This window comes from Glycine soja, chromosome 17 (genome assembly GCF_004193775.1).
Source record: "Glycine soja cultivar W05 chromosome 17, ASM419377v2, whole genome shotgun sequence".
NCBI lineage: Eukaryota > Viridiplantae > Streptophyta > Magnoliopsida > Fabales > Fabaceae > Glycine > Glycine soja.
In genome coordinates, this window is record NC_041018.1 from 13000732 (window position 1) to 13025675 (window position 24944).

A 24944-nucleotide genomic window follows, 5' to 3' on the forward strand; every position below is an offset into this window, starting at 1 on the left:
GTTATGAAAAAAAAATTAATTATTAAAATATAATATTTCATAAAATAATCTAACTTTATTATATTCATTATGTATTTTATATTTTATTTATTATTATTTTAAGAACAAAATAAATGAAAACTAATGTAACTCAAACTACGTTAAATTGAATTAGATTGAATTAAATTTTTTTAAAGAAAAAAACAGATTAAATGACCAAAAGAATTGATAAAATTTAATCCATAATTTATTTCTCAAAATTAATCCAATTTAATCTATAAACATATATTCAAAGAGACAAACAAAATGGCATGATAAACAAATAAGAACATCTCAAGAAAAACAATTAAAATGTTTTTTTGACACAAAAAAAAATACATTTAAAATGTGATAGCAAATTAACAACCCACAAAAACGTTAATCACACTGAAAGGGCACATATAGCATGTTTGAAAGAGTGACATCTATGATATATCTATAACTACTATAAAAGAGAAAATCTCATTTGATGTTCACTTTTCTTATACATTTTTATCCCTAGTTATATTATAAATTACTATACTATTTTATTTAACTTTCAATTTCATTTATATTTTTAAAGCAAGTCATACTCACTATAAGTTATACTCATCTTTGATTCCTACTAATAAAAAAAAAATCACATTATATGTGCTATTAACCTCCAATTTCAGCGGTAAGAAATGTCTATTTTTACACTAGTAGTAAAATAAAGACGATTATTTTTTCAAGTTAAAGTAAAATACTAACTTATTGATCCTTGTTTTCCACATTTTTACGTGATTTTTTGGTTGTCATTGTACAATATTCAAACACGCGCGTAGAGGAAGTACGGAAGAGGGAAGAATTGATTTTCATTCATACACATTGATTGTAATGCATTCCGGTTTCAATGTTTGGTCCAGCAAGTCTATGCATAGGTGAAAGATTACATTAATATATATGGGACTGCCAATATTGAAAATCTAAGGAAGAAGAGCTTCATATTTTCAAAAAAGTCCTGCATGTTTATTCCATTGTGGCAGCTCATTAGCCATTTTGGTTGTGCCAGACATTTTTTTCAACGTGATTTCTCTGGCATTATAACAATGTGTTTTGATTAATTTTATAGTGACAAATGATTAATTATTTTTTATGATATAAGTAAAGCAACAAATAATTATTTATACATTTCAATTCATAGTTCTACTTTTGATTTTGTGAGATATAATTAATTTTTATATATTATCCAAACACACTATCAATTTATGATTTACTCTGGAGGGGAGAGTTTAAATGTAGTTTCTTATACTATTGTTTTTTTGGTGTACAATGGTCTTTTGGATTATAAGTTTATGATTTCAACATATTATTATAATTTGTTATCATTAGACCAATCCTAGTATCGAAAAAAAAAATCATTACGCTGACCTAACGAGTAAATGTAATTTCTTATATGTTTTAACTTAGTAACTTAAATAATTTTTATGCAACAATAAAAATTGAATTTTATTTGAAGAACTATAATATGAATAGGTTACAAAATGTCATTCACAAATATGTGTAGCCATATATATTATATATAGACTGTGTCATGAGGACTGGGAGTTTATATTATATAACTCTCCAAATAAATTATATTGAATGCTGATAGATGTAAGTATGAAACCGTATAAATGAAAATAAATTAATTGGTACTAGTTATATATATCAATAAGATTATTTTTTTTCATTACTAGAAATAAACTTTTTAAAGACGGTTCTAATGCGCATTTAATGATGGTTTTAAAATCGTCTTTAAAGTCAACAACATTAAAAATAATTAACTATCAGGACAGTTTTAAAATAAATTGAATTCTACAATTAAACAAGTTTAACAGAGTAAATATGAAATAGGTGGTCCTGTAGGAAATTTCTCGTGAGAATAAAAAAATATTCTTTTAATTTGTAAGAATAGTCATTAATTCTAAAAACAGTGAAATAAATTATCGATGTCTACAAACGAAATAGTTATGAAGGTTTCGTACGGTATAAGTTGCCAAAAAATCAAGAATCACGGCGTTACATATTTCACGACATTAAATGCAGATATATTACACAACACCACATTGTAGTGAAGTTTGAAAATATCTTTATTAATGAAACAAAACAAAAGAATTATCAAAGTTTATATTAGGAGAAGTGACACCACTTTATAAAGTCAATAAATTAAGATCACCAAGTTCAATAAGATTTTTCATAAAATTTATATATTAATTATTTATTAATTGAGAAAAAAAATAAGAAGAATCGAATCCAGATCATAATTAAAATATCAATTAAAATAATTAATTTTAATTTTGTAACTATTTTTACCAAATTTGAATTAAAGCAATTTAATTAAATAAATAAATTGACTTAATTTATTGGTTTTTTATTTTTATTTTGGCTTAAATATGTTTTTAATTTTTAATATATACTCGAATTTTATGTTTGTTTTCTAATAAAAATTTTCTTCGCATTTGTTTCTTAATATTTGAAAAAATTTGTTTTAAATTTCTATCGTCAATTAAGTGATGAAGTATCCGTTAATATTTAATAATATGATTTGTGGTAACTTAGAAACATCCAGTATTTATTTCAAAAACAAATAAAAAATGAATTTCTTTCTATCTCTTATTACACCCTTCTTTGACTCAATAGTGATTTTCATTCATACACATTGATTGTAATGCATCATGCTTTTCCTCGATGAACCAACTTTCACAATGTAATATCCTTGATTTTCAACTTCTCAATGACTATCATATTATGATACTTTATACGATGACATTTCACTCAACTTCTCGTTGGTCATAACCCTCCACTAATGAGAACTCTCCGTAGGTAGTCATTTTTGAGACCTCGATAATCTGTTTCGGCTACTTTAATTTCATGATCAATGACTTCCCCCATAAATCAACACAAGACTTTTTAGCGTGTTTTGTCGTTACTCAAATGCTTCTCGAGAAAACTTCTTAGAAGGTCACTCATCTCATAATTGCTCCAAGCCAAGCACACTTAATTGTGAAGTTCTTAAGTGATAGACTACCAAAAAGTAGATGCATCTTGTTCGTATAGATAATATTAATTAATTCTTTTAAGCTATCATCAATTGTATAATCCTATACATGTACAGTTTCAGGATCCTTCTCTTTTAAGTGAGATTCCTCAAGGTGTTACACACAATCTGGTTCAAGTTGCAATCACCACACTACCACTAAATCCAACAACACACTACCTAAACCTCACCACACCCTAAATCCAACAACACACTACCCAAATCTAAAACCCATATCAATAATAACCTAGATTTGAGATCCAAATCCATAACCCGTACATTTCCTTGAACACACTTTTTTTGTGTTGATCTAGTTTCGTTGTAGTTTTGGGGCAGATTCGCGATTGCGGATTGTGGTAGTTTGGGTGGGTTCACAGTGCGTGAAGGAATGTGCAGTGATGCAGTGGTTTCCTTAGTTTTCATGGAGGAGAAAGAAAAAGAAGAGAATAGCAAAAAGAGAAGCGAAAAAGAAGGGCGAAATAGGAGATAAAAAGAAATTCATTTTTAATTTGTTCTTGAAATAAATATTGGCGGTTTTAAGCTACCACAAATCGCATTATCAAATGTTTAACGGACATGTCATCACTTAATTAACGATAGAAACCTAAAATAAAACTTTTCAAATATCAGGGAGAAATGCAAAAAAAATAAAATTATTAGGGACAAACAAAATTTGGATATATATTAGGGATAAAAAAATATATTTAAGTCTTATATTTTTATTTTAAAAATCTGAAATGAAATCTTCAGATGTTAGTTTTGCAACCATTATTTTTTAATATTTTTCCTTTTAAAAAATATTGTTTTCAATTAAAAAAACATTATATATATATATATATATATATGATATACATATATTTGTCTTGGGTCAGAGACCACAGGTGTCTCATAACCTATTGGTTCAGAGACTAGTTTTGCTCGCGATTCGTGTCCACTGCTAATCTTAGAGAATTTTACACAAGGTGGAAATCGAACATGGATTCTCCCACTAAATAAATCATTCTTACTCACGTGAATGTAACCAGAACTTTATATTCTATGTCAATCCTATGGGTTAAATAGTGTTATATTATGTATATAAATAATAGAAAAATTAAGAGATTGAGACGAATAGTAACTCTTATAATTGTTACTTTTAAGCTAAAAATGGTATTGTGCATGTAAACAAAATAATAAAATAATTATTCAGGTTTTTATTTACGAGGATTATTCAAGTTCATTAGTTTAAAACTATGAAAAATATATTTCAATTTTTTAAACGGACATAAAAAAATTCCAATTGCAATGGTATAGTCATAATCTGATTTAGACTTAGAGCATCAATGGGTGAAATTTTAGCAACCCATATTGAATTATTTACCTTATATTAATTGGTCCCTACAATATCATATCATAATTAAATAATTCATACATATTTTATTTCAATGGTATAGTTTTAATAAACTCTTAAATTATCACCTTAAATGATCATTAAATGACAAAAAAATATTTTTTATTAGATCATTCTTATGCTAAAAAAAATAAGTAACAATATCTAAAAATAAACAATCATTATTGAAGATGCTTTTAAACATGCAAGATATTAAATAAAATTATTTGATTTGGTTTGATTTTTCTAATCATCATATTAATTTTTCCATTTCATCACATTGATTCAAACTAATAAATAATATCTGTAGCAAAAGAAACTAATAAATGATATTAACTATTTCCAGTTCATCATACTAATTTTTTTATGGAGCATAATAAATAATAATATTTTTTTAAAGAAAAAAATAATAATACCTTGAGGCTAACCTAAATCCACCAAGCATAACCGTGCACTATTGTTCTCAAACATCTCAAGCATGTGATGGATTTTAACGTGGTACTGTTGTTGTGAGAGAATGCGTGGTCTTAAAATTTGGGTTTGAATTTAATTAGAAAAATTAATTAATGAAATGAGAGTTATTTAATACTTATACATTATTTTTTAGTTATATTACTGGTCAAATGGAATTTTAAACACTTTTTTCACCGTGAACTAAATATCTCAAGCATTAAAATTGCAAGACAAGACATTTATACGTAATTTGATAGTGGCCCCATAGATTCAAAACAACCATTAAAATAAATTTTGATATTATGTTAGAATTTGAGGTTCAACTAACTCAACTCAAAAATTAGTTTATGGATGAGAATTATCTCCTTCTTAAATATATTATTTTGACCATATAATTATTTAATGTAAGATCTCCAACTAGGAATGGGAATGAAGCAAGTTGGACTATCCTTGCCCATGCTAAAGATGGGATGAGTTTGAAGACAGGTTTGAACGAGCGAGACAAGTATGAAAAATATAAATTCAATCTCATCTTCACCTAAGTTAGGAAAGTAATCTAGAGAGAATTTGTCTACCTTCAGCAAAAAAAAATAACTACATATAATTTTTAAAAGTAAACTATATACTAATTATTAATTATATTTGAGTTCAAGAGTACAAAAATTAATAAACATGAATCATAAAAATTAGTGTAAAATATATTAAAATTCATATATGTACGTATGTATTGTGTGTGTGAATTATTTGCTTTATAACCATAACGGAATTCAATTAGCTTATTTGGTACACACATATAAAATATATTACATATAATTTTAATCTGTGAGGACCAATACTATCTAGTGTATATATATATATATATATATATATATATATATATATATATATATATATAATAGAATGGTACAAAATCAAGATATACAATAATTTATATTTTTAATATTATACATTTTAATTATAACTTAATTGTTTTATATTAAATATTATCTCTTTTGTAAAATTATATTGTATTCATGGTTGTCATAATTATGCAACTATTGTTTAGCATATCCGTGATTTCATGAGAGAAGATTGGAGGCAACTGGAGTTTGTCCACTCTTTGAGAGAGGACAATTTATGTGCTGATTAGTTGGAGTCACCTCCCACAGGTTTGCACCCTTTGTTGTTAGCATATGTGATGCATATTCCTTTCCAGCATTTGTAATCTTTCTATTTCTTTGTTGTTGTTTTTATCTCCAGTTACCAAAAAACTTTATACCGTGTTAATTTTTTTCTTTAAATACTTTAGGGGTTGAAATAAAATATTATTATTATATAATAATTATTTTTATAATTCACTAAAAAAATTACTAAACAAAATTACACTTCTATAATTCATTTTCTGTAATAGCCTTTTAATTTTAGTATTATATCATTTTTAATATAATCATACTTACTTCTATATATCATTTTCAATATATTTATCAATTACATATGCTCAAGTATAGGGTTAGTTAAGGATGAAGCCATAAAGTCATTGCTTTAGGTTTCTTAAAAAATTATTTATTAATTAATTATAAAAAATAATAAGTACTTGATAAATGATATTGGTTTAGTAAAAGTAACTAAATACCTTTTTAACTTAAAAAGGCCTCTCATTTTATATTTAGTACCTCAAGAGTTATAGTCTTTGATTAGAATATCAACAATTAAAATTATAATTAAATGCATAATAAATTAACATGCTTAATTAATTTATGTACTTATATATAAATTTTAATAGATAACTTTTTAATTAATTCCTATAACTTTTCATTTTACTCTCTAAAGTAAATCCTTTTAGAGAATAGTGTTATGATTAGAGGCGGAAATAGGTCAGACTAGTCCAAGTTTTAAAAGGTCTGAGCCTAGTCTACGATGAATTTTTTAGGTCTGAGTCTGACCTATAGTCTATCAAAGGATTTTATTTTAGCTCGATCTGACCTTTTTAAAAGTCTAGCATGGCCTAATCGCCTTTTTAAAAGTCTTCTTCACATTAAACCTTTAATATTCCTTTGATAGTTGTTTTTGCCAAACAAAAAATAACACACCTTCTATAATAGGTTAAATAAGGCCTTAATATATAATTTGGCTTAATTTTTAATCTAACGTTAATTTAATTGGTAATCCTACAAATATATTAATAATATAAACTGAAATCACCATATATATAAAATAATCCAAAACAATAAGAGGAACCATTAAAATTGATGTCCCAAAACTACATTGTCTTTCTAATGAAAAAGCTATCTAAATATAATAGTTATAATGACATGCAAAGAAGTATTGATAGAAATCATATATCACCAAGTAACAAAAAACCAATGTGAACATATCTAAATCAAGACTCATAATGAAACTTGTTAAAGGAATAAGAAGATGAAAGTAAAAATGATAAGGTTTTGAAGTTTTACCTCTATCAAAGTTTGAAGTGAAAATGATACGATTTTTGTTTGATATGCAATTTTTGTTAGTTGTGTTCTCTATTTTACTTCAACAGAGATAAGGAAAAGAAAACGTTAAAAGGAATAGGAAAATAAGTCGGGAATGAATTGAATCTCTTAAAACTAGTAAAAAGAATGAAACGGAAGTCAGCGCATGACTCACACCACTTAAACTGTAATTAAAGTCTTATTTGATTATAGGAATGGAAGTTATGGAACAGTAGTGTGTAATCAAAGTCTGCTAGTTTTTAAAAAATATTAATTATATCGTTTGTTTTGTTCAATGCAATGACACATATATATTGGTACCCAAAAAAATAATATAAGTATATATACATATATATAGTCCGACCTATCAGGTTTATAAGACTTTTTAATAAGCCTAAGCTTGGTTTATTTAATTTAATAGACTTTTAAAAAAGTCCGACTAGACTTTATGTAGGTCAGGTTGTAGGTTCCTGTAGACCGACCTGGCCTATTCCCACTCCTAGTTATGTGATTAATGAATTTTTATACAAGGTCGACTCAACATATTTTTAGGCTTAACTTTGAAGTGAGGCCTTTTCCAAAACTAGTAACAATTTTTTTTTTATTAAAATAGTTATATTTTGTTGAAATTTCATTTTTCAAACTTTTTAAGATGGATAACCATTTACTAAGTTATTATAATAGATAAGAATATTTTTAACGTTTAGATTTTAACACAATTACATTTGCAAAATTAGATTGTTATAATTAAGATGTATAATATTAATAATGATAAATTTATTTTTTATTTGATTTATAATATTATATAATTTATTTAGTATTGACAAATAAATGTTAATTTTAATCTCTTGCATTGACTTTATATGAAAAATATTTTTTATACATATTTCAAATAAGCTAAATGACTTAGTGACTTTTATATTGGTTATAAAGTAAAGATTATAAGTTTAAATTTCACATTCAACTTTTTTTTTTCTTCGTTTTCTCGCTGTATCAACATTCTATGTCAATGTCACCTGTATTAATTAACCATATTAACATTGGATGATCACAGAAAATGTTAGAAACATCAATATCATGTAACCAAAAAAAAGTTTATAAAATGGATAATACACTAATAAAGAGACTTGATTAGGCACCTGAGAAAAAAAGTTCAACCCCCCACACCCACACAATTTTGAAACATGAGAACAAAAACTACACAATCTTAATTACGTGTAACAAAGAAAGTGTGTACTTCATTTTATTTCATTTCTTTGTGTGTAATTAGTGGTTCTCTGTACAAAAAAAAAAAATGAGTGGTTCTCTTATGCGTTTCCAATCCCAATTTCTCCATCCATTTGAAGCTCAATTTTCAGTACCTAAGCTTATAAAAAAAAATGGATAAAACACTAATAAAGAGACTTGATTGGCACCTGAGAAAGAAAAAAAAAATCAAAAACCCAAATGAAGCCAAAGAACTAAATCTAAAAATATACAATCTTAATATATACTTGTAATAACCAAAGTGTAATTCCTTTATTTTATTTCATTTATTTGGGCGTGATTAGGGCTTATTTGTGTACCAAAAAAGAAAGAATGTACAAAAAAAAAAAAAAGAGTGGTTCTCTTGAGTATTCCCAAGTCCAATTTCTCCATCCATTTAAAGCTAAGTCTTCACCAAGTAGCAGCACCCCAAGCTGCAACATGTATTGGTAAATCAAGATTAAAATGATTATATATATATATATATATATATATATATATATATATATATATATATAAAAGATTTGTATTATATGTTTTTATAATAAATAGTTAAATAATAACAATTCGTACATACATTTCATATACCAGCCATAATTTATTTTAAAAATTATTTTAAAAGTCAAAAAATAAATAATAATTCAGACCAGTTGACTACCAAAAAGGGTTAGGTTTAGTGGAAAGCTAGTCCTCCACAACATAGTGAACATAGTGAACCAAGGTTTGACTCTCATTAGGAGATGTGTTAGAACAAAGGGCAAATCAAGTATCCTAAATTAGTATATACTTAAACAAATAAGGAATAAGTTTTCAAAATTGTTGTTTGTTTTTTTATCCTTATCTTTTGTCTTATTTATCTAACTATGTATTTCAAATATCCTTTATTTTGTTTTACAAAAGATTTTGATAAGTGTTTTTAAAATATATTTTGTCTTATCACTTTTACATTGTCTCAAGAACATGCTATATAAGGTCTTTTTTAAAAGATTTGTGAAAATCGTATGATATACAATTCAATTCTCTTTGTATATCTCTATATTTTATAAGAGTCATCCACATTTAATATATGTTAATACCTCAAACAAGATTGTCTTTAAAGGAATATACATATAAAAATAATAATTAATTGATGCTAATTTTTTTATCTTATTTTGACTGTTTTTCACTCTACTATTTTTTTAAGTTATTCAAATTGATACTTTAACCAATTTCTTATTCGACCAATTGAACCAATCGATCCACCATGAATAAAATAATCTAGATATATCATAGTGATCATGTTGCAAAAATATTACAATTATAGGATTGAACTTCTATTCAATGAGACCAACCTTAACAAATGTTCCTTCCTTTCGAGCTCGACGAATAAAGAGTTGTAGTTATTTGATTAGGTAAGTCGACCCTAACAAGTGTTCATGTCTTTCAAACTTAATATTGGGCCTATGAATGATTAGTCTGCAGAGATCAACCCTAATAAGGGCCACACCTTTCAAGCTCAATTAGGGCTTGGTAAGGGTGAGTTTGACCCTCCCCAACATCCATCCTCATTAAAGGCATGGTGAGTTCGAGGTTGACTTTATAAATGGCAAGGATAAAAAAAATAAAGTAAATCTCATTCCTATAAATTTTATCGAGTTTAGGAAAAATGATAGGAAAAACACCTCACATTTAAAAAACAATTACTTATATATTTTATATCAATCATATATGAAGTTATTGATTACATTTTAATTTAAACAATATATAAAAATTAATAAATAACAGTAAACTTTAAAGCTTTTTTTAATAATTAAATTATATTTTAGTTAAATGTACAATTTTAACTTTATTATTTAATTATTATTATTATTATTATTATTATTATTTAATTTTTAAATAATTATATAAAATAAAGTATGAAAATAATCATATAATTAATAATTTTCATAAGTTATATATATTATAATTATTAATTATATGATTATTTTCATACTCTATAATTATTATAAGGTTTAATTACTCATTAAGTTCCTATAATTTTTAAACTTATCCTTTTTAGTCCCTATAGTTAATAAGTAAATTTTTTAATTCCTCAAGTTTACATTTTAATTTCCAAAAGGTATCTGCCGTTAAAATTTTTTAACTCTGTTAGTTAAAGAATTTTAACGACAGGACCTTTTGAGAATTAAAATATAAACTTCAGGGACTAAAAAAGAAATAAGTTTAAAAATTATAAGGATTAAATGAATAATTAAACCTTATTATAAATATAAATTAGTCATTTTAATATTTATATATAACGAGATAAGAATTATTTTCTTGAAGTTGTCCCTAACCAAAGTAGGGTTTTTTTGTCAATGCCAGGACAAGTCAAATAGACACCACAGGTTTAGATTGAATTGTCATGCCTAATCTCAATGCTTGATGGACTATATGAACAATTCATCCACGAAGGTCAACTTGAACAAGCATCCATGACTTTTAGGCTCGATGCTTGAGAGGTTGTTAATCGTCTAACCAAGGAAACTAATGAAATCAAGCACACACATCTTTTAAGTTTGACGCTTGAGATACTATGGAATCGAGGAGGTTGACCCTCACAAGCTTATGAGCTTTTCAAGCTCAACCTTTAAGGGACTATAAACTATCCAACTAGGGAGGTTGATCGACATGCACAAAATAAATATCGAATCCTTAAGAATGATTGAGCTAATGGGGGTGGCTACATCCACAATAATGTTTGAGGGAAATTAAGACAATTACTTCTTGCATTTCCCAAATTGCTTCCTGCATTTCCAGAAGTACAGAAGAAAAAAAAACGCCTAAAAGTTAACCATCACACTGGTGCTATGATGCATGAGTCCAACCCAAGCCCATTAGGGACCATACTTAGAGAAACGATAAAGACTTGCACATTAGGGAAAGGAAGTTCTCAAAATAAAACAACACAATTGCTCATTTCTTATTTTCAAGCCAACGGCAGTAACCAATTATATTTCAGACATTCTAAGGGAGATTCTGATGCCAGGACTTAGTTTTTTATTTATATTATATAAATAATAATAATAATAATAATAATAATTCCTAACCATGCTCACAATTCACAGCATGTAATGTGAGATAAGTAGCCTCACTGATTAAAGGCACAAAATTATGTAAAAATTCACAGGGTATACCCAGCCCAAGTCCCATTGCAACATAACTTTCAAACAAGCTAGGAACTTGCCCCAAATACACGGATTCTCTGTTGGATTTGAACCCTGCAGCAAGGACAAGTAGCCTTGCCTTTTCTTCCATACTCATCACTGCAACTAGCACACATAACTTGGTGCGCACATGGCAAGAAAACAATGGAGACTTCATCTTTCATACATACAATGCATTCTCTGTTGCTATTTATTTCTTTCTCAGAAAAGTCCTCCAGATTATCTAATTCTTGAAGCAGCCTAGCAATGGTCTCTCTTTGGGGCTTTGCACCCTTGCAGTCGCTTGTAGGTGAAGTGCTTGACTGGTTATGCAACTCAGCAGACTGAGCAGATGCTTTAAGCCGTGAAAGCTCCTGCTCGAGTCTTAGTAGATCATCCTTGTGGCGCTGGAAATCTATCTCTATCTTCAGACGCAATGCCTCGAGCTTCCTCTTATTGTTAGACTCGGCTGCTTCCTTACAGTGTCGTTCCTCCTCAACTAGTGCTAGGGCTTCCTCTTTAGCCTTCAGCTCCTCCTTCCACTTAACCTGTAACAAGTTATTAAAGAAAGTAAATGCTTCAGGAGTAACATATTTTCACAGAACTGAAGTTTCCATAGAATGAGGATTTAGTGGTGAGGAGAAGGAACCAGTACAAATATATTGCATGGAGATGACAAAACCCTGGCTAAACTAAATCAGAACTCAAAATGGAATTAACAGGAAAGAAATTTCCGGTGTAATATTCATCAATAACTAGATTATACACTTCCATGATTATGAATAAGAAAACAACTAGAGAATATAACGTAAGGATCATCAAGGATTGAAGGATACACGTTTTTCACATGTCCACTGAAATAAATATCCATGAATGCATAGTATGCCATAGCTGATAACTGAAACCAAAATAATCTACATAAGTGATTAACTCCAGAATACAAGAAAATAAAGTAAATTTTTTCAATTGACATTAATTCAAGGGTTAAATATGCTTTTAGTGCCTGCAAATAAGGAAATGTTCATTTTTGGTTCCTAAAAAATCATCTCTTTTCGATCCCTCGTTTATGGAAATGTGTAAGGTGTAGTTTTTGTCCTTCCTTTCCACTTCAGTCAACGGTGTTAATAACAAGGAACCCACTTGAAACATTTCCATAAATAAGGGACCAAAAGAGATGGTTTTTTTAGAGACTACAAGCAAACATTTTTTCTATTATAAGGACAATATATTTAAACCTTAATTCAATTCAATTTCAATCTAAAGAGAACGAGGAAGAATGATGACAAAAACTCTGAATATGTCAAGGCTGGGCTCAAACTGCAGTGATACACCTCACAATATGACAGAGGATGTTTCTTTGATTCGGATTAGTTTAAAAGACCCCACCCAAAGAAAGACTGTGGTATGGTGCCAATAGGAATATAAAGTTGAGAATTAGCAGGCAAAGAGCAACACACATAAATATGTAACTGAGAGGTTAGATTAGCTCAAATCAAATAGTTACATGAGTACTGCAAAATCTTTAACAAATCATAAGAGATACATTCCACATGACATGAGGGAATAAACACGGCCAAGCCTCATTCCAATAGATGGAATTGGCTACATAGACAAATAATCACCATTAAGCTCTATAAAAATATTTTATTTTTAATAAAAACACCTAAAAGGAATGAAATTGGTATATATTTAAGCTACATTATCCTATTTCCTAAAATATCATAGAGGCATTTTCTTTTTTGGGATGAAGTTAAATCCCATCTATCATCATACACATTCCGAAGATCCCACAAAAATAATTATTTAAAGCTCCAAAACATAATCCTGAAACACCCGGCATACATATTTTTCAGGCTTGTCAATAGCATTATTATCAATTCCAAATAGTGACATGTAGTAGCTAATCGCCCAATCCCAAAATGCTGTAACAAGATAGTGGGATGGCTGCTATATATTATAGAAGATTACAAATACAAGATTAATAGTTTATAGAGAAAACAATCAATTTGGTCCTTCAAAGTTACGTCACTAAATTAGTCCTTCAAAAAATTTGATTGCCAAATTAATTCTTCAAAGATTTAATTTATCATCATATTAATCCTCCAAAGATTTTGTCACCAAATTAGTCCTTTAAAAATATAGTCTGCCACCAAATTATTCCCTCAAAGATCCAAAATGTCACCATATTTGTACCAATAAAGGACTAAAGTGATGAAAAAAAAAAAGAATCTTTGAGTATCTAATTCGATGATAGATTAAACCTTTGAGAGAAAAGATCTAAAGTTTCACCAATCTAGTCCTTATTAGAAGACTAAAGTGATGGAAAAAAAAATTTACAGACTAATTTGTGACAATCTCTGGAGGACTAAAGTGGTGACCAAAAGAATCTTTCAGAGAGTAATTTGATGATCAAATTTTTTGAAGAACTAATGTGGTGATGCATATAATTTTAGACGACCAAATTGAGAGTTTTCTAATTCATACAAAACACATCATCCTCAATCCAAATTATAATTTAACAAGTGGATGAAGCCATGGCAACCAAGAAAAATGAGAACATAGGAATGAAGAAAAAAATGATGGAATTAGCTTTTTTCAAAAAAGACCACATTAGATACAAAAGCAGACCCAAATAGTTGGGGGGGAGGAACACAGAATAATTAAAGAAATATAGACCATGAAGTGTGAAGTAAGAATACAACACAAGAAATAACAACAAAAAACAGAGACCAAAGATCTGTATCATGATACACGAACAGAGGGTTGACTTGAAACAATACTAGAGATCCATGGGTTGACCAAAACCAGCACTGAAGATCTTTGGGATGACCAGAAATGACGCCAGAAAAGTATGGTCAGTGGCACAAACAAAACACAGGTCAGTTTTGGTGCGTGTCTCAAGAAGGGAGAATTCAAGGATTTTGACTATAATTAGAAAAAAAAAAACATAAGCAATTCTGATGTAAAACAAGGGAAAATCACAAAAAAAGAAACCCATAAAAACAGGCTCAATAACACACAAAGTGACAAAACAACAGGAGTATAGAAGGGATTTCGTTCCCATGGATAATAGCAGTTGCAACAGCTGCATTTTTCTGGGATGGAAGCCGCAACTCAAGGCCACAAATTTGCAATAGCAAATCATGACATAACCAAATTCTCATAACTGTCAAAGACTTCTCTAGTCTCTACTTCCATAGAGCTGTTGTAGCATGACATTATACTGGTCAAAGATGCTGTTATTTTGCCAGACAAGTGGAGCCCCACTCCTTAATGTTAGTGATAGGTGTAGTACTTTCACAGGACTCAATCGGAAAACAGTGTGAATATATACATATTATACATGAACATGGCAGTGGACAATTTTAATTGTCCCATAGAATTGAAGTATCTTGTCATGTACTTGATTCTGAAACAAATGTCAATTATGTGTTCAACCCAATCACAACCCTTTTCAAATCCCCATGCTTCAAATCATACATGGCATATTGCTAAATATGCAATATATATGAAATAAAACAAAAAAGAAGGAAAAAAAATACTGCATTTTCATCTTTTTCAAGTCACAATTATGAACTACTACACCAAACTATAATTTTTTATAATCTTCAAGATTGATATGCATTCAATTGCTCAGGTTAAAATGACTAAACTCCTCTATGCAGAAACTATAAATTTCAATGAGACAATAGCAAACTATGTTGGATTAGTCTAAGTCATATTGATGTCTGATTTTGACACATTTTTTTTTTCAGTAAGGCCATGAGGTGATTCCACCCCCTCTCGGGTGTGGACTGATCCCTGTTTGGGCATCGGCGTGTCCCTGGCCACAGAGTGCTTCCAGTGGGTTTCAACTTCAAGCCTTTCCCACAACAGGTAAAGTCCACCCACAAGAAGCTCAATTTGAAGATTGAGCTACACCTTGTGGTTGAAGTATGTTACTTTTATTCTGACATGCGAGATGCAAGTCCAATCGATACTCTGTGCAAACATAGGCAAATGCTCAAAAACATTTTTTCTTTTCTTTTTGGTGGTCTGTGTGTGGCATTGTCAAATATAAAAATCAACAATGGACTATAAATAGCAAACCTCAGCTTCCTTTTGACATTGTCTAATCTGAACCAATATTTCTTTTGTCTTTAATATCTTCTCTTTTTCATCAGAAATCTCTTGCTGCAGCTTAGCTTTCTGTTTTTCCCAAGCTAGAAGTTTTTTCAAGCATTTTTTCTCCCTTTTTGCAACTTCTAAGCAAGCTGTCACCGATTCTGATGCACTTAATTTGGAAGCCTCCATCTCTGCTTTCATTTCTGCATTCTCAGTTTCTAGTCTCCTCACAGCTGCATTCCCAAGGTCCAGTTGACCACTGGCCTTTCTCAAAGCATTCTCCATCTCTGAGAGTCTCTTCATGGTTGTGTCCTCAAGCACTGGTTTTCCTTTCTTCAATTTTTGAGTCTCCTCTCTTTCCATCCGCAACATTTTGAGCTCAGTCAGATCACTGCTTAGCTTTCTTGCTGCCTGCATTGCCTTCTGATGAGCCCAATCTTTTCGCTCACTGACCTGTTTCTCAAGATCCTTAATCTGATGAAATAAAGTAACTATCACCTCATCCTTCTGATCCTCCGCCACTAACTCCAAATTCTCATCAAGATTCAAATCACCAAATTTACTCTGCACCGAATTCACAGCATCTTGGCTATCAAGATTCTGTGAATTTCCTCCGGACTGCTCAGCCGGGACTTCTGTCCCAGATGCAGCCGAAGAATCCAAACTAGGCACTGTACTCCGGCCGGGAACGACCTTCACCTGTGCCTGCAATTGCTTGGAGTTTGCCCTAAAACCAGCAGCAAACATAGCAACATTTCTCTTCAACAAGGACTTCATTGAAGGAGAAAGATTAAACCTCTTCGGAAACTCAATGTCTCGTTGCAGCTGCAAATTCATCTCTGCACCACAAGAGAATATCCCATTCACAGGAAATTCCAAGCCTCCCCCACTTCCAAATCCCCACCCCCCATGAAACCTACACAAAGCTGGCGCCATAGCACCAACCAAATTGGCACCAACCTCGCCGGCAGCCGGCACAGTGCTCCCATTGCCCGGCTCCGGAATCTCCATAGCACTAGCCCTCCCAACATGAAGATCACTCATGAGCAAACACCACATGGCATCCCCTTTGCTCAAATGAGGCCTCACTTGTTGCAACAAACACAGCATACCCGCCAAAGAGTACTCCTCCAACTGCCTCAAATCAGAGAACACAGGGTCAGACTCATCCAAATTCCCACCATTACTATTATAACTAGCACCACCACCACCACCACCACTATCACTATTACTATTCAAAAAAGCCAAGGAATTGTGCAAAATATTCGTCAGCACATCCATGCCACCATAACAATGTCCATTTCGCAGTATGGCCTTAACAGCAACATCCTCATCATATCCCAACGCAACAAGCTTCGAAACAGCTTCGTTGTATATAAATTCCAAGTTTTTCAACAGAATCTCTTCCAATTGTTCCTCTGTACAGTAACCCCACCCGGTTTCCTCAGCATTAGGGATCGAATTCGGACTCTGGGAAGAATCGTTGAGACCCAGATGGTATTTGAAGGGCTTGAGGCCAGACTCGGCTATGGATTTGGATATGGCATCTTTGTCGCAAGAATCCGGGTCCGGCTTCACCGATCGGGGTCTCCGATTAGCTCTGATGTGCTTTTCCCTCATGGTGCAACCCATATTGATTTTTTTTCGTTTTTTGTTGAGTTTTACGTGGAGATGAATAAAGGGGTTGGAATAGGAAATATTGGGTGTGGAAAAAGTGGATCCAGATCGAAACTTGATGGAAGGGAACTGAGAGAGGTGGATGAGGATCGAGGGTTAGTGGGTGAAGAGGGAGACAAGAGAGCAATTTATATTTTAATGAGAAAAAAAAAGAGAGAAAAGTGAGATTGTTGATGTCGATGATGATGATGATGGATGGTTTTGTTAGTTTGGTTCACCGTTATTGGTTTTAAGAGTGCTCAGTGCTGAGAAATCAGAACCTCGATTGGTGCCTGCCTGTGGATAGGTCTTGTCTTGCACTTGTTGTAATAAAGGGTAATCCTTCATGGTGCTTTGTTCCTTTAATTTATGGTTAAATTAGTTACTTCTTCCTTAAATTATTTGGAAACTATTAAGAATGTCTATAAACTAAAAAATAATAATTGAGTCTTTAATTATACCATTTTTTAACTTAAATATATGTTTAGTCCATGATAAAATAATAAATTTTGATTTTAGTCTTTTAAAAAAAATTGTTATATTTCTTTCTCTTTTTTTTAAGGAAAAAAAAAAAAACATGCTAGAACATCATCTTAGGAGTAGTGATTTCAACTAGGTTGACATCGTGCCCCTAAGGATCCCATGCCACATGCCTCTAAATATACTGATGAAAAAAGGATGAACAAAACACGTGAATGTTTCTCCAAAAAAGAATAATGCTGAAAAAATTGTTTTAATTCTTCAAAAAGTTAGAATTTTATCTTTGGTCTACTCTTTTTTTTTTTTTTTTTTTTGAAAGAGGCCAAAGACACATATCAAAAGAATCATTCTATACCACAAGTAGTGACCAGAATGACATAAAACAGAAATACAGGAAAGTTTATCAGAATAATAAAAATGCAGTATCTATGGTCTACTACTATGTGTTTAACGGAAAGTTAAATGAATATTTTATGTAAAATTTGTGTTGTTGGTACAATGATACCTAAAAAAAAATTATAAATTCCTGAAATATTTTTTTTTATTTATCCACCTTAACATGAAATTTAAGGACTAAAAATAATTATTTCAAATTTTGGAGGGAAGAAAATCAATGAAAAATATTTCACAGGAAAAAAAATCAAAATTCACTCATTGTATAAGGATTAAAAACAATAATTTTAAGTTCTAGAAGATGAAAAAAAATAAAGACCAAAATCAAAATGCTTTCACTTTAATTTATCTCTTTGTTGCATATGTTTGTATTTTTATTGTTAATTTATCCTTTGGCTATTTAAAGAAAATAAAAAAGAAATGAAATCAAGATAAAAACTCAAAAAGTATCCAGAAATATTTATATACTATTATTTATCATAATATTATTTGGTTTGAGAGGGTTAAAAGAAGAAGAAAAAAATGGTATTACCAAAAATCTGTTTTCCCAAAAATTGACTTATATATTAGTAAACTTGATTTTACTATCAAGAGTTAGAGGGGGTTGATTCAAGGCATTTCGCCAGAGATGAAGGTTTTCTTAGGTGCCATCTTAATAAACATGTTGGCCGGTAGAAATGGCAATTTAAAAGTACGCATGACGGGTTTGATTTTGGAGATCTAAATAAGGAAGGACAAATTATTATTGACTTTTTTATGGCTTATGATGTTTGAATTGTGAACACTTGTTTCTAGAAAAAGGGGAGAACATCTTATCTTATAACTTATAAAAGTGGAGACTTAAGGTGGTAGATTGATTTCTTCTTTTTTTTGTGAAAAGTGTTACTAAAAGGGTGTGTAAAGATTTCAAGGTGATCCCATGAGAGAATCTGACTCCACAACATAGAGTTTTGATGCTTAATGTTCAGTTCAAAAAACATATATAGAAAAAAATAGACAAGTTATAAATCCAAGGATAAGTATAATTGGGAATTATAAGGCATTATTATAATTTTAGGGAATCTTTATAAAATATCAATAATTATCACGAACACATTACGTTAGATTAACAAGAAGAGTTTTAGGAATACCTGAATCCATAGTGATTAATCAAACAAATGCACCGAAATCTGAATCCGTAGGTAATTGGTGGCTTCATAGTTCTTCCTCAATCGGAACATCTTTATTCCTTAATAGGACCTTGTAACTTTTCATATGGAGAGAAGAGAAACTATATGTGACGATTCGGTATATTGGGGACCATAGCATTCTTATAGTGTGTTAACCTAATAGGATTTCTATTATTCCCTAATGGGCCAACATTGACATATGCTCATTTAAGTTTATATCATCTAATTTAATTGTCTAACGGACTCACTTAATTTTATCACATAAAATAAAATTCACTAATGATAAATAGCTAATATAATTGTCTTATAATATTAACCCACATTAATTATTAGAATAGAAAATTCTAACAATCTCCCACTTGGACTACATATTGTAACAATTATATCAAAAACCCTTTAGTGCGCATCTGTATGCTATTTACCTTTAGACTTTCTTAACAACCTGGTTCATCTCATGTATCAATGATGGAATCATTGTGGCTTTCGTCACTATAACAAATGTAACTAGACCTCAATGACCACTACATGAGTACACACTCAATGACATAAGTTAATATGGATAAGTAACATGAAAATTACATGCAATGTGATCTTAGTCATGCCTATTTCCAACTGGTCCAAACTTTATTTTTTATAGAGATATATCCAAACACGACATAAACATTACAAACAAAACAAGTTGATAATGAAATGATAAAATTCAACTTTATTTCTACAGAAAATTCAAACAACAAAATGTTTGAAAGTCATAAAGATATAGAATATAAGCAAGACTCCCACTAAACTAAGGTATTATCAGGAATTACACCCACATGAATAGTGTGTTCATGGAAAAAAACTTTTAAGTGTCAAACCTTTAGGAAGTGGATCAACTAACATGGAATGAGTTCCTATATGTTTTATACAAATCTGTATTTTCTGAATTCTTTATTTAACAACCAAATATTTTATGTCAACAAACTTTTATTTGGTTGAATCCTTAATAAGACCGATAAGATATTGTCTCAATAAACACCCGATGACTTCTTAATGTTGGCAACAACAGGCAAGCTAATTACAATAATTTAGCAATCATAAATTCTAGTATGATGTCTCATAGTAAAATATTAACTCCACCAACATGATTAAATGTAGATCCTTATGTGGAGTAATTGCTATTAAGACATTTCGAAAAAATCAAAGTCAGAATATCCAATGATCTTTAAACTTCTAGACTTTCTATATGAAAACATGTAGTTTTTTGTTCTCTTCAATTAATGCATAATGTGTTTTACTACTTTCCAGTGTTGCATACCAATATTACTCATATATCACTTTAGGACTCGCACAAAAAATTATTTTATGACAATAAAAAATAAACTTAAGAATACATGATAAATTGCAATATAATTTTGCAACAATAAACCATATGATGATAGTAGGATGTGATGCAATCCTCTCTAGGAAGGGACCAGTTACCAAAGCCATGAGCAAGAGACTCCAAGAGGATTGGGCTAGAGCTACTAAAGAAGGCCCTAGGGTTCTCATGAACCTTAGGGTAGATTTTTGAACCCATGGGTCAAGGTTGGATCCACTCTTCTTTGTAAATATTAGAATAGGTTTTTTCTTCTTTTGGGCCTTGTATTTTGGTCATTCTAGTAGTATAAGGTTTTAGCCTTGTATTTCAGGGCATTTTGAGTAGTTTTTGTAGTAGGGACTTTTTTTTGTATTTTCATGTATTTCTGGAATAGGGGTGAGCTTAACTATTATAGGAGGTGTGTAGCTAAGCTCTAGCTTCTCATCTCAAGGAAGTGAGCTTAGCTATTAGAGAGGTGTGTGTAGCTAAGCTCTAGTTTCTTTAGGAATCTTCTCAAGGAAGCTTCTCAAGGAGGTGAGCTTAGTTATTAAAGGGGTGTGTGTAGCTAAGCTCTAGCTTCTCAAGGAAGTTTTCTCAAATAAGTTTCTCAAGGAAGTTTTCTCAAGAAAGCTTCTCAAGGAAGCTACCTAGTTTATAAATAGAAGCATGTGTAATACTTGTTGTAACTTTGATGAATGAAAGTCTTATGAGACACACTTTAAAGTTTCACTTCTCTCCCTCTTTTATTCCTTCAATTTCATGCTCTCCCCCTTCTCTCTTTCTTTTCCTCCATTAAAGCATCCTCTTCAAGCTTCTTATCCAAGGCACATTCTTGGTGGTGAAACTCCTTCTTCCATGGCTTATTCCCTAGTGGATGGTGCCTCCCCTCTCCTCTTCTCCTTTGCCTTCCACTGCATCTCCATGATGGAAAATCACCATTGAAGGACTTCATTAAAGCTCAAAGATCCAGCCTCCATAGAAGCTCCACAAGCAAGCTTCCATCAACATATAATACCAAAATAATAAATTCACTCTCATTTAACTTTTAGCACACACAATCATTAACAAAATTTACCTCAACACCATAAGAGATAATTTTGATGAATTTTGTAATATCATAGACGAGAGACTTATTTAAAAGCATAAATGGATTTCTTTAGTTTGCATACCATAGACTTTAGATCATCTTAAACAAGGTTTCCTGGCTGCACTGTATAAAGTGTTTCACTATTGTTTCTATTTAGAAACATAATTTTTACATCCATTTATGAAAAATAATTATCAAAATGATCTATAGTGTTATTATAGTCCTAAGAAAGTCTTTCTAAGAAATCAGAGAGAAAGTCTTTTTGTGATCAATGTCCTTCTTCTTGTAAAACTTTGGCGACAAGACAAACTTTATATATCTCAATATTACTCATTGAATCCCTTTCGACTATAGATATTTATTTACAACTTATGGGTTTCACACTTTCAAGCAATTTGACAATATCTCAAATGTCATGTTCAACTATCGGTTTTATTACATCATTTATGACATCAATCCACTTGAAAGTTAGAGTATAACATGACTTGACTAAGGTCAATTAGACATTCTCAGTCAACCTAATGTCATATTCATGTTCTTTAAGAAATATGACATAATCATATCAAATTACATTTCCCTTTCTTTAGTGGGTCTTCTCAATAACACTTCTTGAGGCTATTAAGTTTGAACTTTAGATGGTGCTTGAGAGAGAATCTCAATGTTGTCTTGTCTTTTAATAATATTAGGAGTAACATCATTATTTAATAACCATATCCATTTCTTGAACAATGGCAAGTACAAAGACTTATCTATTGTTAATAACAGGTTATTCTTTAAAGACAACACTCCTTATGTTTCCTTCCCCTCTAAACTCAATTTTCTCAAGGAGTCTTGCACATCTCAAACACGATCTTAAAGTGGGATTTTAAAACTTATACATGCGAGAGCTTTAAATGTAACAAAAAAATTATAACTAATTATCTTTAAGTCCAGTTTACCTTCATGCAGCCTATAAGGCATTGCTTCGGCTGGACATCCCCAATTGCATGTGCCTAATGTTGGGATTTCCTTAGCTCACACCTATAGGGGTTCTTAGTGACTACTTTAATTGATATCCTAAAAAGATATAAATTTTATTCTTTAATGTCTTTCCCCAAAGTGACTTTGGTAGAGAAGAATCAAACTTCTTACCATATTTGTACAAGTTTAGTTTCATCATTCTGCAACTTTGTTCATGGTAGGTTTAGTTAACATTACATGTTGTAAAACAATTTCACAATTATTGAAGAAAAACACATGGGAGACTCCAAACGTTATACCTTATGTCATATTTACTATAGTATTTCCCACGGTCACATTTGACAACCTTAATTTTCTTTTCTTTTCTTAGTTGAAGTTTAACTTCAACTTTGAAAGACTAAATGTCTAGAGGCCAAAACTTCTCATAATTTAAATAAAGAGAAATCATCTATGGACATAATAAAATACATTTGTTCACTCCATGAATCCATAAGGAATAGAACACAAATATATGTATGTATTAGTTCTTAGACATCCTTATTTCTTTAAGCACTTGAATTCCTTTTTGTTTGTTTATTTTCCCTTTATATACTCAATATAGACTATAAGGTCTAACTAATATAAAGGATCCAAAATTTTCTATAACACAAGCATCCAAATTCTCTATTAAGAGATATGACTTAAGCGTTTATGTTATAAAGTGATGAAATTCTCATTTAATTTTAAGTTTTGTACCACCCAAAATTGTTTGCAATAAAAACACTCAAATATCCATAAAAAAACTCATAACTTGTAACATTTGAATCACAAGAGAGACTAACTTTATTATTTCTAATTAAACAAGAATAATGGAATTTGTCCAAAATTAGAAATAAAACTTGGTTTAATAAACAACTCAATATATGTCTCAACCAAATTCAAATGAAATTGAGTCTTTTAAAGCAGCATAAAAGTTCCCATAGCTTCAACTCCAACTTTATGTCATCGCTCACATAGATGAATCTTTCATTATCACTTGGTGGATGACTTCATAGGTAGCATCGTATAGACATGCTTATGCAAGTAGTAGAACCAAAATCTACCCACTAGCAACTTTCGCTACAAAACTAAATTAACTTTAAAACAAACAAAAATGAGAAGTTTATCATTCTTCACACACTAAATAGTGTAAGTGGGACTCTATTTTCTTTATATGCCTCATCCTACAAAAGAACAAGGAAATTCATTATCTTATTTTCTTGTTTCTTTTCTAAAAATAAAAAATAAATAAAACTATGCAATATTCTCAACTCTCAACTAACTCCCTTTTCAAACTCTAAATTTTATACATGCAGATTTGGGATTCACATAATATGAGTAATTTAAACCATAGTAACAACAACAATTAAAGAAGAGAACAACAAGCATACAATGCACAAATAATCTTTATGGTAAATTTCAAGAGCCAAACAAGATACTTAGCACACCATTAATCCTCAATCTTTGGATTTAAAAAGACTAACTGCAAGAGGTACTCTCAACGCAAATATTGGTGATAAGTCCTGTCAAACAAATGTCGTCTTTGGACACTTTATTGCTCACATGGAAAACTTATATGATGATTACTTCGGTCAAATAATGATTGTCTTTGAACATTTCATTATTCACATGGAAAATCACACTATTTATAATCACCACATGCTTACCATCGCAAGCATGTAATTATTATGCCAAATTATGCTTCCTTTGGGCCGAACACAATTCGCATGAATAATTTCATGCAACATCTATATAAATTCAATCAAATCAACTTACACAACAGAGACTACTTTGACAACATATTGTTTCAATCAATTTAACCAAAAAATATAAGACAATTTAATATAATAAATGAGAGGTCTTAAAATTACATAACTTTCACCTATAATTTAGTTATATAAAAATATATATAACAGAACATACAAATATTTTGTAGAATAGACCCATTACAAGATACTAGCACAACATTAATTCCTAGAAAAAATATTTTTTAATTGATACTTTC

The 24944-nt window shown here is 30.3% G+C and overlaps 1 protein-coding gene across 2 annotated transcripts; it reads right to left on the reverse strand.

Annotated features, from left to right (window-relative positions):
• Positions 1–11573: 11573 nt before the first annotated feature.
• LOC114391873 (MND1-interacting protein 1-like) lies at positions 11574–17824 on the reverse strand. Of its 2 annotated transcripts, none has more exons than XM_028352863.1 (2): positions 15826–17472; positions 11574–12284 (listed from the first exon to the last, which is right to left on the reverse strand). In XM_028352863.1, the coding sequence occupies exons 1-2, from the start codon at positions 17470–17472 to the stop codon at positions 11766–11768; spliced, it is 2166 nt and encodes a 721-aa protein (XP_028208664.1). In that variant the 3' UTR covers positions 11574–11765. The 2 variants fall into 2 exon arrangements, with proteins under 2 accessions (XP_028208664.1, XP_028208665.1); XM_028352864.1 differs by lacking the exon at positions 11574–12284 and adding an exon at positions 12291–12634 and having other exon boundaries at positions 15826–17824.
• Between the last annotated feature and the right edge of the window lie 7120 nt (positions 17825–24944).